The sequence below is a fragment of the Phaethon aethereus genome, assembly GCF_964289735.1.
Source record: "Phaethon aethereus genome assembly, chromosome: 1".
In the NCBI taxonomy this organism is placed as follows: Eukaryota; Metazoa; Chordata; class Aves; order Phaethontiformes; family Phaethontidae; genus Phaethon; species Phaethon aethereus.
This window is the reverse complement of record NC_138575.1, coordinates 62414420-62428489: the sequence shown is the minus strand read 5'-3', so window position 1 is coordinate 62428489 and position 14070 is coordinate 62414420. Positions and strand designations below refer to the sequence as shown.

Genomic DNA, 14070 nt, shown 5'->3' with positions numbered 1-14070 from the left:
TAACAACAGCAACAGTGCTGTTGCACAGTGTTGTGATACTATTTTTCCTGGTCCATAATAGTGAAAGCTTCTTAGCTAGCAAATCAGTGCCATCTTTTCATTAAGGAAAATTCTGGCTTCTTATTGCTACTACATCTTTCACTGAAATGCTGTCACTCCTCATAGAAGCTATGAGCTGTGTGTGATGCATTTTAAGACCTTCAGCTCCAAAGATCTGGCGTTCTTGGTCACGTGAAGGACTTTTGAAGCAGATCTCAGATTCCTTCAGCACAGTTTTTAGTTGTCGTATGAGAAGCATTGTGTAGTTATCTGGGCAGTTGTCCAAGACTGCAAAGCATATAGTACTTTTCCTTGTGATAGTATAGGGTGGAACTTGTTTTGCTTAAGGCAGCCAAGTTGATAGGATGGGGTAAGCATTTGGCCTGGTCTGTCCATCATTCTGAACAAATGTTCAAACAAATAATATTCAACAAATAATATTCTTTGGCAATGACTTGGCTGAAAGCTTATATAAGTAAATAATACTTTCTGATTAAAACAAAGATTATATTATGGTCTTTTTATTTGCCTAAGCATCTGGGTTTCCTTCCTGAAAAGCCCTTTGCTTGTGGAGCATTTCAGGGTCATCTGCTCTGGTAGGGATGTGGTATAACACTTCGGTATAAAAGCGTAAGGAAATAAAATAAAGAATCTGACCCTGATTTGTTTAGAATACTCTTGGGGTATTTTTCCAGGGAAAGCTATTTGGCTGTATTTAATCTTACCATTAAAACCTGGTATTGTTAGGTCATGGTAATGGTGTGGCTTGTCTTGAATTCGATGAATGTACAATGGATAACAAACATACTCATCTTAATGTGACCAAGCCTTAGCTACTCATCCTTAGTGTATAATGAAAATAATAGATATCCACATGCAGACGCACTTTTGAGGTTTTAAAAACTTAGTAACATGTGTCTTGCTGTTTTGCAGGTGTTGCTAGCAATCGGAAGAGACGCATGCACAAGAAAAATTGGTTTGGACAAAGTTGGAGTGAAGATCAATGAAAAGTAAGGACAGATGTCTGCACACCACTGACTAGTGAGCTTGTGTCATTTACTATTGCAATGGTAGTGGTGCACAGACATTCAAACGCTTTGAAGAAAAATGTTTCCTGTTTGCGTACACTTGGATAGGAGACCGTGTAGCAGATAGCTGCATTTTCTCCCATAGTACTGCTGTGTTTGCTTTTTTGATAGTGAAGTGTCAGTTCCTAAATGCTGGGAGTCAAGAGTGTCTGTTCCATTCTGTCTAGGTTCACAGATCAGTCTCAGCTTCTTCCAGAGACTGCGCTTTCTAACATCTGTCAGTGGTTCCTTATACTCTTATTGCCATCTCCTATTTTTTTCCTCTCTATCACCTGTTGGGGCAGAGATCTGTTTGTTCGTACAGGCTTTTAGTGTGGTGGGTTTTGTTTAAATTTTGAATGTAAATGCTACTATATGTTTATTTTCAAATATAAGGTCAAAGTAGCATTCCTTAAACTCGCAGTTGGAGTTGATGATGTGTTTTGGTTTTTGAAGGAGTTTATTTCTTGCCTTAGAGCAAGCCTTAGGAACAATCTGTCTCCTGTAGAGGAGCATTTCACGTTTAAGGTAGTGCGGTCGTTGTATGAGGGAGTGGAGCCATCAGTAACATTTTCAGTATTGATAACTAAAACATCTTCTAGGCATATGGGGCCTAGACGATGTTCCCTTTGAGGAAAAGACACAGGACCATGAACTTGACTTCGTAGCCTGTGGAAAAACAGTGCAGAGGGCAGCTTATATATGAACGCAGTGACTGATGTTGCTGAACGGAAATGTTGCAATGTTATAAATAAGTGGAAATTTTGGTCCGCTCAGAACTGGCAGACCCATGTTGTCTTGTAGAACAGTACACATCTTTTTGACATCAGGACACCTATTACCAGCTTAATAGAATGAACTATAAAATTATTAGCATGAACTGTATATTTGTAGCACGAGCAAAATTGAGGAAGTTGGATTTTAATATAGGAGTTGCTGCTGGCCCCTCAAGTAACTGTGTGACTGTTTCTGTGCCTGCCTGATTAGGTTTCCATGTTACATATGTTTCCTGCAGTGATTTCTGCACTATCTCATTTATTAATGAAGTGGGAAATATTAATAATTAAAAACTTCCATTAGCTCAGTACACTTAGAGCTAAAAAGCTTGCTGGCTGTCCCTTAAGTAGAGTATCTAACAGCCTGACATGTCTCTGTGTAAAAGCCTGAAGGGTAAGTTTATAGAAACTGCTTCAGCCACTGGACTGGAATTTCAGTAGTGGAGAAATTATTTTGTCCTACAGCTTGAGTGGGAGAATTTCTCTTTCTGTCAGTCCTCAAGGTTGCCAGTACACAGCTGGGGGGTAGAGGGTGTTTGAGGAAAGAATTTATGCCTCACCAAAGAACTGGTTCAGGAGATGAATCGCAACTTCATGGGCCATCTCCTTATCCAGTGTGTAAATTCCTGTAGTTTTGGTCAAATTTGCACTGCTTTGCATTCTTGCCCAAGATTGTAAGATTGTGAATATGACTTCCTTTACTCATACTTCAAATACATGTCTTTCTCTTAAAGCTAAAGGGCCTAACTCCTGCAAGGTTATTTTACGCCTCCAGTCTTCACAGCAGAACACTTAGATCTTTCTTCTTGTTAATTCAAATTGCAGAACGGGAAAAATTCCTGTCAATGATGAGGAGCAGACAAATGTGCCGTATATCTATGCCGTTGGAGATATACTGCAGGACAAGCTGGAACTCACGCCAGTGGCAATCCAGGCAGGAAGATTGTTAGTTCAAAGACTTTATGGTGGGGCAACCAGTAAGGTAAGAAACCAGTTGCCACAAAACACTGCCATTGCTCTACTTCTAAGTGCAGAGTACAAATCTGCTTGCTTATGGAAAACTCAGTAGGCTTTTAAGGAATAACTTTGATGATCACTTTAATTTTCCCCTTGCAAAGTTATTACTGCAGATAGGTTCTGCTAATTGTGCAGAATGAAGTTAATACCTTATGGATTAAGCAGTAGTCTCTTTTTTTCCTATTAAGAGGTTTCATTTTTCTCTCAGAGTATAATGATAATAAAATTAACTGAGATCATTTAACTTGTTTTTAACTCTACCACCTTCCCTAAAAGTAAGTAGTTATTCCTGTCCCATTAAATGCTTTAACTCTAATTCATAGGCAGTTTACTAAACCTACCTACAGCCCCTAAATAGAGTGTAAAAGGGTTTGTGATGCTTTTCATTTTCAACGTTATTTCCACTAATTTTTTTCACTTCTCATCCATACTTTTTCAATGTAATACATAGTTCTGCTTATAATTTAATATAGACACAAAGGAAGATCAAATGTACCTATAAGTCAGCACATACTTATACCCGAGATATTGACTTCATCAATTCAGTGTTTATGTTTTCATACTGTTGCAACTGTAGGTTTCAGTCAAGTTATGCTAGTCCAAATAGGGGTAACATGGGTACTCATTTACACCTTATCTTTAAACCAGGAGGAAGGGAGAGTGCCTTTAAAGAGCTGTTATCCAAGCACCATTGATGTGGGTGCTTGTCTCACCTTCATAACTATAGGGTATAAGCATAAAATTTTTTCTCTTTCAGACCCTGCTGTATTCATATCAAGTTCAGCTGTCGGTCAGATTTAGAGCTTGATTGAGTTGTTTCTTTTAGGTTGGCAGGTATTGCGGTAACAGAATCCTGAATCAGTGTGCATAATGTCATTACATTAGCCAGGCAAAGTGTAAGAAAACCACAACTGGAGCCGGAGTTTTTTTCTTGCTGCAATACTATGAATATGTCTTAATTTATGTTTTATGCCAGATAACTGTCTCTCTAGGTATGAAAATCCTTAGGCTGCCAAAGAGAGCATCATCTCTTTCAGTGAATCCAAGAAATTAGTAACTACTTAGATGGGATCCTGGCTTACATTGCTGTTGTAACAAATCTAGAAAGAGTGATTGTATGAAACATAATGAAATGTTATGGATAGGTGGGGAAAGAATGGTAAGCAGCATCTTACTTGATCCCCAGTCACAAAGGAAATTAATTAGAGTTGAAATGTGTAGAAATTAAAAGGACTAGAAATTAAATAGAGCTGACCAGCCTGCTAGTCTGCTATGGCAGCATGACTAATTTGGTGGCTATGAGGAGAGCAGTGGATGTTGTTTTCTTTGACTCTAGTAAATGCTTTTGACACTGTCTCCTATAACATTCTCATAGACAAACTGATGAGTGGACAGTGAGGTGGACTGAAAACTTGCTGAAGTGCCAGGCTTAAAGGGCTGTGACCAGCACTGCAAAGACCAGCTGGAGACAGGTCACTAGTGGTGTGCCACAGGGTTGGATGCCCAATCCACTTCTGTTTAATAACTTCATTAATGATCTGGATGAGACAGAGTGCACCCTCAGCAAGTTTGCAGATGATACAAAACTGGGGGAAGTGACTGATGCACCTGACAGTTGTGCTGTCACTTAGAGGGACTCATCAGGCTGGAGGAATGGGGTTACAGGAATCTCACGGAGTTCAGCAAGGAGAAATGCAAAGTCCTGCACCTGGGGAGGGGTAACCCCATCCAGCAGCACAGGCTGAGGAACCACCAGCTGGAAAGTAGCTGAGCAGAGAAAGCCTTGGGGGCTTTGGAGGACAAGTTAACTGTGAACCAGCAGCGTGCCCTCATGACAAAAAAGGCCAGTGACATCCTGGGCTGCGTCCTGCAGATGTGTCCTGGCAGAGTATTGCCAGCGGGTGGAGGGAGGTGACCTTTTCCCCTCCACGTGGCACTGGTGAGACAGGTTTGCATTTTGTGTACAGTTTTGGGCTTTCCAGTACAAGAAGCACAGGGCAAGTCCAGCAAAGGGCCATGACTATGATTAAGGGACTGGAGCATCTGGCATATGAGAAGAGGCTGAGACAGCTGGGAATTTTTATACCCTGCAGAGGAGATGGCTTGGAGGGCTCTTATATCAATGTGTATTTATACCTGATGGTAGACAGCAAAGAAGATGGAGCCAGACTGTTTTCAGTGCATAGGACAAGAGGCAATGGATTCAAACTGAAACACAGGAAAATTCCATTTAAACATAAGAAAATATTTATTTCCAGTGAGGGTGGTCAGGCCCAGAGGTTGCCCAGAGAGGGAACCTCTAGAACACTGTAAAGCTCCAGTGAAGTTAGGGGTTAGTGTTTGTCTCTTGTGGTATGTGGTAAGGTGCACAGTATAAACCCTAGCTCTAGCTGTCCCCCCAAATGGCTGTAGTTCATGTCTTTGGTTCTTTGGCATCACCTAGGCCAGAGTTGATAAAATAGGTGATGGGTTTTGATGGTGGTGGTGTCTTTGCAGCATTCACAGCTAAAAATAGCATGCTTTGTAGAGGCAGTTGAACAGTCTGCTTTCAACAGTCTACCAGACCTTTGATCTGGTACATTTTTAAAACAGGGCACTGAATTTCCTCTTCCTTTTAATCTATGTGTGTTAATGTCAGTGTGACTTTAAATTGTCTTTCTGTTCTTGCTCTAAAGGCCTGTGAGAGGTACAACACCAAAACTGTAGTTTAATTTAAAACCTTCTTTTTTTAATTAAAAAAAAAAGTAGCTTTCAGGAATAGTCTGAATAATCCAACTTCTCTTCTTGTCTAAATTTTGGACTGCTGAATTTTTTTACTCATTGTGCTGATTTTATTACTGATGTTGTGTGGGTTTTTTATTTGTTTTGAATGCCACCCAGTGTGACTATGTGAATGTTCCAACCACTGTATTCACTCCTTTGGAGTATGGAGCCTGTGGGTATTCTGAAGAGACTGCGGTGGAGAAGTTTGGGGAAGAAAACATTGAGGTAAATGCCTTAGTTTCATCTGGATTTTAAGTTCCAAATTTGTAATTTAAAATAATGTTAAGGGTCAATTAAAACAGCATTCCATGTTCTGATATAAGGGCAGGAGGAGACTAGGTACATTTTTGTCTTTCTTGGCAGTTCCTAGACATGTTATAAAAATAGTTCCCAATTTCGATAGCTCTAGTTGCAAATATGTTCTATGTTTGTGAAACAGGGCTTGAAGGTGGAATATTTGTTTAAAAAAAAAAAAGGCGTCTTTGTGTCTGCAAGTACTCCAGGATAAATTAAAGCTGCTTATGTGTTGGAAGCAATACATTGGTTTTAATGTCAAAGTGGAGCTTTTTGAAGCTACAGTATGGCAAATTCCTTGCCATGGGGATTTTTACTTTATAAAGCCAAATGTTGTTATGCTCATTTTTTGTGTTTATTTGGACTATGCAAGGAGGTATGTGCTTAATTTTACTCACGTGAGTGATCCCTTTTCATTCACTGGGATTGCTGGTCAAGAGTGAAATTAGACATATGTAAGCACTTAGTGCCTAAGGCTGTTCTTACAAAATACTGTACAGGCCACATTACAGAAAGCGTGAGGGGAGGGAGTCTGACATTAAACTGAGCTTTTATGTCCCATGAAGATCACCTGAGGAGCATTATTTGGGGAAATAAGCAGATAAGTGGTAGCTCATAAAATTGAGAACTTGCCTCCCTCTTAGCTTTGTCAATTATATTTTTTGACTTGGACTGTAGAGAAAAGAAGTAAATATGACTTAAAATGGCAGTGTTTCAAGTACTGTTATCTTCACTACAGGGCAAGGGGTTTAAATTCTGTTCTCCCCACAAAGTTTGTATCTGCACAGTCAAATTTGTGTTATTGAGTCAAATTCTTGCGGTTACTTGTGTAACACTGGACCCTTCTTTGTGGAAGATGCATTTTCCATTTTCAAAGCCATTTTTGAAAATATGCATCTGGAAGCATTTGTATTACGGCTATGTCCTAATTTAGTTTATTCTGACCTCTCTATCATGTCACCTTATTGGCTTTTGCAAGCTTCAGTAAAAGTATAGAGTTGCATCTGTTAATTCAGACCTGATAAATTTCAGTTTCAGCTAGTGATGCTTATAAATGCTTTGTAACCCCATTAATAGAAAAACTGTCCCTCCCAGTCTGTGAAGGGACATACTTTTACTGGAATTGTGATCAGTTAAAAACTTCTTTCAAATAGTAATCAATTTGAGGTTAACTTGTAGTGGAAGCTGTTGAGAGTTCTGGGTAGAACTGTGCCTCAAAACACCTGGTCATTTTCTGAAATGCATGCTATACAGGTGGGTGAGCAACCTTGCCTGCAGTTAGGAATCTGTCCAGTGATGTTGGCTGGGGCAGACAGAAGGATGTGGTTTGGTTTTGTTTTGTTTTTTTAATGTACTTTTCATTTCACAGTGATATATAATCTAAGAAAGTATGCAAAAAGCATGTCTTCATCTCTCCTAAACCCAGGCTCTGAGGCTATTTCTTCCCTTTTTCTGCTCAGAGAAATATTTTCGCCTTCATCCCAGGTAGACCCAGAGACAATACAGCCTTCTGTGAGGGAAGCTTGTATTTGTCTAGTTTAATGAGAACAAGGTGAACTGCATCCTGGAAGTGTAATACACTTAGAGCTTCTCTTTTTTTTTAATTATTGGATGACACTAGTGCTTGTTTTGTAGAGACTTCCTTCTCTGGCGTTCATCAAGGGGAAAGAGTCTCACCCTGATTTCAAGTATTCCAAATTCTACATGCATGTCTGATTGCTAATGAAGAGTCATTAGTTAACGGTTCATCCTTGTGCTGTGTCACAATTGTTGAAAGTTTTTACATATGTGGTTTCCAAAAGCAATTGCAGTTAGGAGTAAAGCTCTGCCTTTGGAGATGGACGAGGTAAAGTTAAGATAATCTGGCAGTTTTTGAAAGATCATGCTGTCTGCTGTGGAATTACACAACCTTTTTTTTTTACTGTGTTGTATTTCAAGGTGTACCATAGTCATTTCTGGCCACTGGAATGGACTGTGCCATCCAGAGACAACAACAAATGCTACGCGAAGATAATTTGCAATATTCAAGATAACGTAAGTGCATCTTTCCTTGCAGCCACATGTTCATGCGGGACCATTGATACCACAGCTATAAATAGGTTATTTTTAACAAATTAAACATTAATTTACATTTTTCTACCTTTTGAAATGTAATAAATGTTAGTAATAGTGAGGCAATGCTTTTGTCAATACAAAAATGGCCCTCGGTAAAATAGAAAATTCTGTCATTGCTATCTGTATATGGTGGTACTTCATATATGTAAAATAAGAAGTAGAGATATCTAAGACTGTTCATTAATTCTGAAAAGTGAATGAATCAATGCATGCAAAAATGGTTAGAAGTCTTACATGTTTATCTCATTCTCCCCTCCCCAAACTGGGATATTCTTTTCTGGGAGATTCTTCTCTCTGAAATTGAGGTCACTTGGAAACCATCATAACTTGTAACCTCTGCAAATCCACATGTGTCTATAAAACTCTTGAGCTCATTCTAACAGGATTAATGTATCTTGCCTGCACAAATCTCCTTTAGGGTGATAATGCCAGGATTATCCTTGGACTAGGTTAAAACTTCCTGGCTATGGAAAGGTACAGTACCTGCTGAAGCAAAATTACTAATTGGTCAAAAGAATTGGTATGCCCCCTCTGAATGATCACCATCTATTTAATAAAAATTTAGTTGATTTTAGTAATATGAATTATTATGAAAGATAATAGGCTGTAAAGATGTATTGCTGTTAAGATAGTGGCATGGAGTTATCAGTCCTAATAAAATTTTTTATTTGCTTTATCTGTTTTCTTCTATCTTCAGACAGAGGTTTATCTTACTGCAGTCTCTCTAAGCATCATGTCAACATTTTGTAAGATCTGAAAACCTGTCTGGTTTTGCCCATCTCTTCTTTCTAGAGCAGTTTGCACTAGCGTGAAAGCTATTTTGGAACCCATGGTTATGTTCCTAATCCAAAGTAACTTAAGAAAATAAAAAGCCTTAACGGTGATTTAAAGTGTTTCATTAATTTGTTTCCATTTCTTGTCCTGAAAATTGCGAATGTGTTTAAACATCTAGAGGCAGAGCTGAAAGTTAGCCTGGATGAAAAATTTGTTCAGTAACTATTTAAAACTGTAGTTACCCCAGGTTTTTTACTATGATTTTTTTTTTGCATATATACGTATTTTTTAAAGGGAAAATAAGTTTAGTTACATTTTAGTTATTACGTAATTATAGCTTTTCTTATTTAAATAAACCTTGTGGTAAATCTCAGTCCTCATGCTTACTGAAAGAAAAATAACCTTTCAGTGTACTGAGTATCCACATTCCCTCATACGTGATATTTAGCAGGAGGAGCAGATAATTTCTGATACCCAACTGGGCTACATATATGCTCAGCAAGTTCTGATTAATGCCCTGAAAGCCACTGAAGCTCACAGCAGTTGGCATTTGCTAAAGGAGAGTTGCTTTTCTTTAAGACAAAAAAAAAAAAAGGAAAAAGAAAAGAGAAGTAAGCTTTTCTTTAAGCAAAACGGGTCAAGTCAGTACTTCTGTTGAGTGTTTGCTGAGGATGTATGTGCAGTTTGATGTATTTTGCAATTGAATTGTAGTATAGATGTGAGAAGTGTGAATAGTATCTTCCTTTTAACTGGATGTCTTTCCGTTTGTTATGCCAGTCTCTAGGTATATTCTCTCCCAGTGACAGCAAATGCTGAAACAAGAATAGTCGTCAGTTTAGTTACAATGCAGCTCTTGCTACATATGTTAGCCGAACCTTCAGCTTGTGGCCCTTTCTTGTAAGCAACTGTCAAACTGAAATTCCTTTAATAAGTAAAGCACCATAGGCCCTGACGTTACAAGCCTTTGTGCAAGGTGCTCATCTTTACTTAGGCAAGCAGTCTGTTGAAATGAGTGGAATAGCTTGCCTGAATAAAATTTAAATGCATGTTTGCAATGTGGACAGACATTATAATCAAACATGGATCATGGTGTGTGTTGAATTTGTATGCTGCTGGTGTGAACAGAGGACTCCTGCACAAAACTTTGTAAGGAAGCTGATTCTTGAGTTCCTAGTTGAATCTTTTCCTTTTTGGGGAGAGACCAAAGTTATACCAACTACATCCCATATGTTGGTGCTAATGATAGTTCACATTTGTGTAGTTACATTAATTTGTGGTATGTTTTGTGAACTGATGAAATTATGAGTATATGAGTATATGAAGAAAACTGAATGTATGACTGTACTTGCATTTGATTATCATTGGTATTTAGGAGAGAGTCATTGGTTTCCATGTGCTCGGTCCAAATGCTGGAGAAATCACCCAAGGATTTGCAGCTGCTATTAAATGTGGGATGACAAAAGAGCAGCTAGACAGCACCATAGGAATTCATCCCGTCTGTGCAGAGGTTTGTATATGAAGTCACTTCATGTCTCAGCTTTTGTAACATTCTGGGGTAAGGTGTTGGAAATCTGAATAGCAGAGCTCTACTAAAGAGGTCTGAATTTGGGGGAAGTAGCAGGGAGGGAAGGACAGGAAATTAGCTGGTTTTAATATTTAGAAATCTAACATTTAGGTTTAATCTGGGATTTATTTTTTTTTTAGTGTGTTAATTTGTGAAATGTTTATGGTCTTCCCTAATCCAGTGCTCCCTCTACTGGGAACTTTGGAATTTTCCTCCCACTCAAAAGATCCATTTATGAAGGATTCAAATACAATTTCTGCTAAAGTGGTTTTCAAAGCTAATTTTTTTTTAGATATGTGTGCTTAAAATATAAACTGGTGTATGGAAGGGGACCAGCTACATGACAATTATTTCTAGTAAATTCTACACTTTGAAAGATCTTTCCTTTACTCTCTAGGACTTCACCTATGAAGTGAAGTACACAAGGCCACACAGCCATTTTTTCCTTGTGTTTGTCTTGCTGTTCCTCTTTAATGAGGAACTTAATTTTCTGTAGTGGGTGGGGTACAGCTGCTCCCAAGTATAAACTGGAGATACTCCACTGCTTTTAGTAGTATTAGGACCAGTTATATGAGCTGAGGATCCCTGCAAAAACTGTATATCACCTTTGTAGGTCTTTGTACAGAATCTGTGTTCTTACTTGCATGTGTTAGCTACAAAGTTTAATAGAAAGCACCAGGATGGTTGTTTGCAGTGCAGTCCACTTCCCATGTTTTGTGTTTCCAAAGTGATACAGTTTAAGCAATATAATATGAGCTCCATGGGAATGGACTGCTAGCAATGTGAATCATCTTCAAAGCATCCACAATACAGATTCTGGTTTTTTTTTCTGTTGTATGATCTCATGGGGTTCTTGGAAGCCCTTGAAGAGGGGTAGCAGGTCCTTATCTCACTGGAGTCCCTGTGGAGGGGGAACACTGAGGGAGGCATTCAAACCTGTGAACTCAAGCAGGATATTAGCATATGCCATGTGAAGAGAGGATGATAGTCATAATTTATTCTGGACATCTGAGCTGCTAAAATTGAAACTAAATAGAATGATGATTAGACATAATTTAGGGAGGTAATTTCACGTAATCATATTTGTTTGCGTAGGGGAGGAAGAAATTGGCTCAGGAGAAATACACTATTTAAAAGCTCCAGGGAACAGCAATCACTTTTAGTGCCAGTCTTCAAAAGTTTTTTTTATGCCTGTTAGTTAATTTAATCTCTTCAGCAGTAAGCAAAAATCAAAGTGCAAGATGGTTCTCTTTGATTAAAAAAATGCCTAAAAATTGTTTGGAATTTGTGAGGACTGAGCATACCTGGATGAATAGAATGATGGATAGTATCGGCATTATTTTTTTCTTACGTCCATGTAAAAACAAAGGAAAATGAAGCCTGATCTGAACAGGAAAGGGAACGGTGTTGCAGGGTCAAATGCTGACATCTTCACTGGCATTAGTACTAGTTCATTCCTCCAAGAGTCTCCTGCAAAACATGGTATTACTCAACTTGAAGGAGACTGTAAGGTGAGGGGCCCCATTTCTCACTGCTTGCAAATCAGAGCCAGATTTCAGTTCTCTTATTTGAGCAGCATTTTACCCTTCAGAAAGCCTGAACTCTATATGGAATTTCTTGCAAGGCAAAGTACAAATAAGGGTGAGCACAGATTGGTAGGACGTCAGCCTTACAGGGAAGCGCCTCTCAGCCTAGACTGTACTGCACGGCTTGAAATACAGGTGTGTTTAATCAAGCATCTGTGATCAAGAGAAAGTGTCCTCTGAAAGCTGGAAAAATTCTTTGAATTAGCTATTGGATCTAAGGTTTTGTCTTCACTCGAATAACTAACAAGTTCTGTCAAAAAAACCTCACGTTTCCAATAACTATCGAATGTGTGCGTGGTCCCCGCAGCTGCTGGAACTGGCTAGCGCACCCAGAGCTTGCAGTCAGGCCAAGAAGAAAGCAGATAAATTTTGCACTTTCTCATCTTTGTCTTTCAAAGTGAAATAATAACAAATGTTGTCAGTCTGTGGATCAGAACTGAAGAGTTAGAAACCCTGTCTCAAGCTATGCACTGTAGTTTGAATATATTGCTGTTCTTCTGCCATATATATTAGACAGGCGTTTGTCTTCCTAATTTGTGCCTAATGCTTTACGTGCTTATAGAAAATGGAAGAGGTATATCATTTATTGATGTTGTTCTCTGAAAGGCTGCCAGTAGCCTTAATGCAGCAGAGCTTCTACTTGGAGAACTGTAGGCCTTTCAGATCCCCATTATCTTTAGACACTTCAGTGTTATTTGCATAACTGAAATGTGTATAGACTTCATTCTGTGCTAAGTTTATTCTTCCTGAGAGATGGCTTTGATGATAACTAATTATTGCAACTTTGAACCATTTAGATAGAAGTGGTTTTGATTTCCTTTTTTCCTTTCTATATCTATGCAAAACTATGCAATTATTTGCATAGCAAAGTTCTAATATTAAACAAGGGTTTGCAGAATTTTTCTTCTTGAATTTTGGTACCTTTTCATTTTACAATAATTATTCTTGAAAATGTTATTTTCTTTAATGTGACTTGAAAGCAGTAAAGATTGGACTTTTCAAACCAGATTTACTCAGTGTTTCTTAGCTATTGTCCAGGGGATACAAATCCCAGACATAATACCTACATGAGCAAGCAGTCCCACATTTCTTTAATATCTAGAAAGGCACAGACGCAAAATTTATGTTGTCTCCAAATGTCATAGCCTTGGGTTAACTTCAGTTTCCCAACAAAGAAGTTATCTTTGAGCCACAAAGACACATATTCATTAGGTGTACAGACCAGAGTTTATTAGTGCTGAGCTTGTTCCCGCTGTAAAAACTGAGGAGCATGAAGAGAAAAGGTGGTATAAAGCCACGTGACTTCCTTAATTCTTTCTTTTCCACTGTAAAAAGAAAGACCACAAGGTAAATGAAGAGAACAAAGGGTATTTGTATGCATGGGTGCTATTTAGTGGCAAGGATTTTAAATGTATGTTTTTCATTATTCTTTTATTACTTTAAGAAATGGCTGTGGTTTTGAGCATTATGCCCAAGTTGATCTTCTAGAAGAGAAAATACATTCTAGCCATACTAAAATTTGTATTTTTTTCTCCTGTCTCTTAAGATATTCACCACTCTGTCTGTGACTAAGCGTTCCGGTGAAAATACCCTCCAGGCTGGATGCTGAGGTTAAAGATCCCCATTCTTGTTATTGCCAGAGACTGACTTTCATCGCAGTGTCTGACTTGTGCAATTCAGAAGAAAGGTTTGGGGGAGAAGTCATCCTCGGTCGTCCGCGGAAGAGTGTAGACCATAACCAGAGCGTGCCCTCATGCGAAGGAGAAGAGCACTGTGGGAGTTGGTCACTTGCGTGATTGGCTGGCAATTAGCAATGCAATGGGAATATTGACTATCGAGCTGTTGCTTAGCGGGGCATTTAATGAATGCTTTCATGAAGTCATAGCCTGAAGCCTGCATTGTCTGGTGGGCAGTGATGGAAGAACTGCTAGTACAGCTGGACAACAACTGTTTTGGTTTGGTTTTATTCCTCTCTAGTTTCTTATCTGAACAAAGAACTTCCGAACTCAAGAAAATTGCCACAAGTTCCAATAATTATATAGTCCCCCTGTGTACTAGGTTATAGCACAGCAATT

General features: G+C 38.7%; 1 protein-coding gene across 3 annotated transcripts in view; it reads left to right on the top strand.

Annotated features, from left to right (window-relative positions):
* Positions 1 to 13604, top strand: part of TXNRD1 (thioredoxin reductase 1) — a gene marked incomplete at its 3' end in the record, with an annotated part of 29748 nt that extends 16144 nt beyond the window's left edge. For 2 of the 3 annotated variants that reach the window (XM_082006056.1, XM_082006054.1), the window contains 6 exons: positions 973 to 1049; positions 2708 to 2864; positions 5780 to 5887; positions 7895 to 7990; positions 10218 to 10352; positions 13542 to 13604. In XM_082006056.1, coding sequence (XP_081862182.1) covers positions 973 to 1049; positions 2708 to 2864; positions 5780 to 5887; positions 7895 to 7990; positions 10218 to 10352; positions 13542 to 13604 — 636 coding nt within the window. The remainder of the gene's footprint in view (positions 1 to 972; positions 1050 to 2707; positions 2865 to 5779; positions 5888 to 7894; positions 7991 to 10217; positions 10353 to 13541) is intronic. The other variant, XM_082006055.1, reaches the window with a different exon arrangement.
* Positions 13605 to 14070: the final 466 nt, after the last annotated feature.